We start from the raw sequence: 3,894 nt of genomic DNA, 5'->3' as shown, positions 1-3,894 counted from the left end.
TGAATTTGCTATCGGATTTGTTAATTCTTGAGTATTCACAGAATGTTTTGTATTCTGTATGGATTGTGTTAGGTTGTTTGAAGCTTCTGCCACCTGAGGAGCTTGAACATCTTGATATATTGGAGCGTAAAGATTCAGGCTCTCCGGTTAAGAGAGTTGTGTATATGACCGATACTGATTCTTCGATGGGGGAAGAGAAAGCTGTTCGTAGTAATGAGACGCGGTTTAATTTATTCACGGGGAACCAGACTTTTGCTGAGAGAGAGGATAGTTATCAGGTTATGATTTGGTAACTCTACAAGGCTTAAGAACTTGACATTTTCCTATGATTCTAGGAAGTTTTTAATGAATCTTGACTCTGAGGATTCTTTTCTTTTTTTTTTTTTTTTGGGATCAGGTAAGGGAAACAGTTTCTGTGCATTGTGGATTTTTCAATGAAAATGGGGGTTTTAGGATTTCGGACAAGGATAAGAGGTTTATGAAGACATGTGAGGTAGTAGTCTCGACGTGTGCGTTTGGTGGTGGTGATAACCTTTATGAGCCTATCGGAATGTCTAAGGCATCAACTCAAAAGGTTGGTTACTCTTGAACTGTTTCTCTTTCATTTTGAAGTAAGCATATTGAACGAGTCGTTAGTTTTTGTTGTGAACTACTTTATCTGCTGTATTCAGTCCTCTGAATAAGTTTGTGGATGCAGGTTTGCTATGTCGCGTTTTGGGATGAAGTTACTCTCGCAACACAAGAAGGAGAGGGTCATAAAATTGATGAGAATGAGCACATTGGAAAGTGGCGTATTGTGATCGTAAAGGATCTGCCTTTTACAGACCAAAGGCTTAATGGGAAGATCCCAAAGGTATTGTTCGTCTACTTCAGGGGCAAATGTTATTCTTGGTAGTGCATGTAGCTATATCATTCCCTCGGGTTTAAACTGTTGCTGATTATGCGTTCCTGGTACTCCTTGTCTATTCTTTTAGATCATCAAACTCATGTCTTTGTGTTTTTCTGTTGATGGCCTGGGTTTGGTTGAGAATTTGTGTCCATAAAAACCAAACTTTAAACTTCTTTGATTTAATGTTGCGCCGCGTGGCGCGTTATATGGTATCTGCTTGATTTGAAATAGCTCTAAGTGCTGCTTTTTGCTTGCATCTTTCGATTTTTTTTTTTTAAATATGGCTGGAGTCACAATATTTGAGTTTCCCTTTTGCTTTTGAGCGCATTTGAGTATAATATAAGATGTTTTTATGTTTTCAGATGTTGGCACATCGTCTTTTCCCGGATGCCAAGTACTCGATTTGGGTAGACTCAAAGTCCCAGTTTAGAAGAGACCCACTTGGTGTATTAGATGCTCTTCTTTGGCGAACAAACTCAGTGCTTGCAATTTCAGAACATGGAGCTCGAAGCAGCGTATATGACGAGGCAAAAGCTGTTGTCAAGAAACACAAAGCTACACCTGAAGAAGTTGAAGTTCAGATAAATCAATACCGACGTGACAATCTACCCGAAGATAAAAGATTCAATGGGAAAAAGGGTAAAGTTCTTTCCATAATCTCTGTTGTAGGAAAATTCCTAAACTTAAGAGGATTGAAGTAACTTTTGGTTGTTTTACATTCTCACAGCTCTCTCTGAAGCCTCAGTGATTGTGAGGGAACACACCCCATTGACCAATCTATTCATGTGCCTCTGGTTCAATGAAGTTGTCCGCTTCACTTCGCGTGATCAGTTGAGTTTCCCATACGTTCTTTGGCGATTGAAAGTTCTCAAGAACATCAACATGTTCCCTGTGTGTACACGTAAAGATCTCGTCAATAGCATAGGTCATGTGCGCAAGGCAAAACCATTAGATTAGTCTATGAAAAAATGTGATGTACCTTAACTTTCCAATTCATTTGTTAATTTAGTATCCTTTTTGTATTTAGCGTATTGACATGAAAACCAAACTGACACATTGTTAACCGAAATCGAACTAAAAAGCTTTGATTAATTATAATCTAGTGTTTACAATATTTTTATACAGAACAACCCAACTGAGAATAAAAGACAGCCAGCATGAGGACAAAAAGAAAGCAGGTGGTTTAGTTATGTTGTGGAAGTAGTAGTTATACCAAAATCTCCAGTCTAACTTTATAACCAAAGAGGTTTGTTAGAAAGAACAGTTAGAAACTCCTCTGGTCTCTCCTCTTCTTCTCCGATCATGCTAACTAGAGTCATCTTCCTCACCGCAGTCGCCACTTCTATTCTCGTCGTCCTTCTACTCGCTTTACTCTCACCTGTTCCTGATTACGACCCGCCGGGATCACTCTTCTCCTTCTCCCTCTACGTTCAGCAAACACACATACCATCCTCCACCTATTCCTCTCGTCGGTCCAGTCAACGCATAGCCCGTCCCCGCGGACGAGGAGGAGGAGGAGGAGCATTGATTTTCCGACGTACACTCACGGAAGGACCAGAAAACAATTCTCGGATAGTAGGCAAAGCCGAAGGATTCATAATCCCGCATGAAGACTTTGCTAACTCAGATTTTAACGTAATATACTTGACGTTGGAGACACCCGAGTACACGGGAAGTGTTAGCATTAGGAGCAGAGACATGACGCATAAATTGGAAGAGGTTATGGAGGTAGTAGGAGGGACAGGAGCTTTTGCGTTTGCTCGCGGAATCGCCATGTTTGCTGAGGTTGATGATCATGAGGAAGAAGCTGTAACCACTTATCGTGTTAAGCTTCTGCTTAGATTTCCACATACTTCTCACCTAGATCCACTATAATGGACAATTTTCTATTGCAATACATATATATCTGTGTATAAATAAAGTTATTTACAGATTCACTACATATGTTCAAAGAACTCTAATTAGCAATAATCAATTTTGGTTTCTTTTTGGGAATAATTGCCAATAACTTCAGCTAGCAAATCGTATTCAACGACTAAATATTATGGCCATTCAAGAAGAAGCATCAAGGGTATTAGTCTTGCCAACTATGCATAGTCTCAATGACCTCACCATAAGGAGTTGTTCAATGTTTGAGGTAAATATAAAGAGGTCATCAGGCCACGTAAGAATAACGAGCCCAAGCTTTCCTACCTGTCAAGTGTATGTATAAGTAGCTGCGACTGTCTTCAGGATTTGACATGGTTATTGTTCGCTCATAATCTTATTGTGCTTGAGCTTCGAAGTTTACATCAACTAAAAGAAATAGTTAAAAAAGAAGGGAACTGATGAGCACCAACTGCAAGGGGTTGCACCTTTTCGAATATTAGAAAAGCTTGACTCTTGAATCATGAATGATCTACCTCTGTTGGAACACATGCATCTACCGGGGTCCACTGGCTTTTTTTTTTCTCTAGATAACATTGAGGTAAGAAGGTGTCCAAACCTGAGAAAGCTTCCACTCAATTCTAGAAGTTTTGTTGTGAGTGAAAGACTTGTCATAAAATGCAATGATGAAAATTAGAAAGAAAGTGTTCAATGGGAGGACCAAGCTACAATAGATCGTTTCTTACCTTACTGTCAAAGTGTACAAATCTTATCTCTCTCCTTTAAGTATTTGAGATTTCTCTATCAGTAAAAGTATTATGGAAGTTGTCTCATCTTTGCATTTCTATACTATTTTTGTTTCATTATTTACCAGCATTAGCTCATTCAAGACCCACGGGTGGACTATCACCTTGTAGAAGCAAGCACTCATATTTGTGAGATGGCCAAAAACATGTGTTTCTACAGTCGTTTAAATAATTTTGTTTTGTTTTGTTTTGCTTTTCCATCTCGTTTATATTGGATTGTATTAATAATGTCCATTTGTTTACATCCGAATTCTCTTTTTTTTTTTTTTTTTTTTTTTTTTTTTTTTTTTTTTTTTTTTTTTTTTTTTTTTTTTTTTTTTTTTTTTTTTTTTT

General features: G+C 38.2%; 2 protein-coding genes across 2 annotated transcripts in view; both read left to right on the top strand.

Annotated features, from left to right (window-relative positions):
- Window positions 1-1,911, top strand: part of LOC104771393 — a 2,950-nt gene extending 1,039 nt beyond the window's left edge. Inside the window, exons 2-6 of the mRNA XM_010495903.2 lie at window positions 73-278; window positions 398-574; window positions 698-853; window positions 1,252-1,528; window positions 1,617-1,911. Of these exons, the coding sequence (XP_010494205.1) occupies window positions 73-278; window positions 398-574; window positions 698-853; window positions 1,252-1,528; window positions 1,617-1,846 (1,046 nt within the window). The 3' untranslated portion in view covers window positions 1,847-1,911. The remainder of the gene's footprint in view (window positions 1-72; window positions 279-397; window positions 575-697; window positions 854-1,251; window positions 1,529-1,616) is intronic.
- Window positions 2,005-2,878, top strand: LOC104771392 (dirigent protein 2-like). The gene has a single exon (XM_010495902.2). The coding sequence runs from the start codon at window positions 2,192-2,194 to the stop codon at window positions 2,762-2,764; it is 573 nt and encodes a 190-aa protein (XP_010494204.1). The 5' UTR covers window positions 2,005-2,191; the 3' UTR covers window positions 2,765-2,878.

The sequence above is a fragment of the Camelina sativa genome, chromosome 20 (genome assembly GCF_000633955.1).
Source record: "Camelina sativa cultivar DH55 chromosome 20, Cs, whole genome shotgun sequence".
Taxonomy (NCBI): Eukaryota; Viridiplantae; Streptophyta; class Magnoliopsida; order Brassicales; family Brassicaceae; genus Camelina; species Camelina sativa.
Note: the sequence above shows the minus strand (reverse complement) of the source record. Positions and strands in the feature narration are given on the sequence as shown.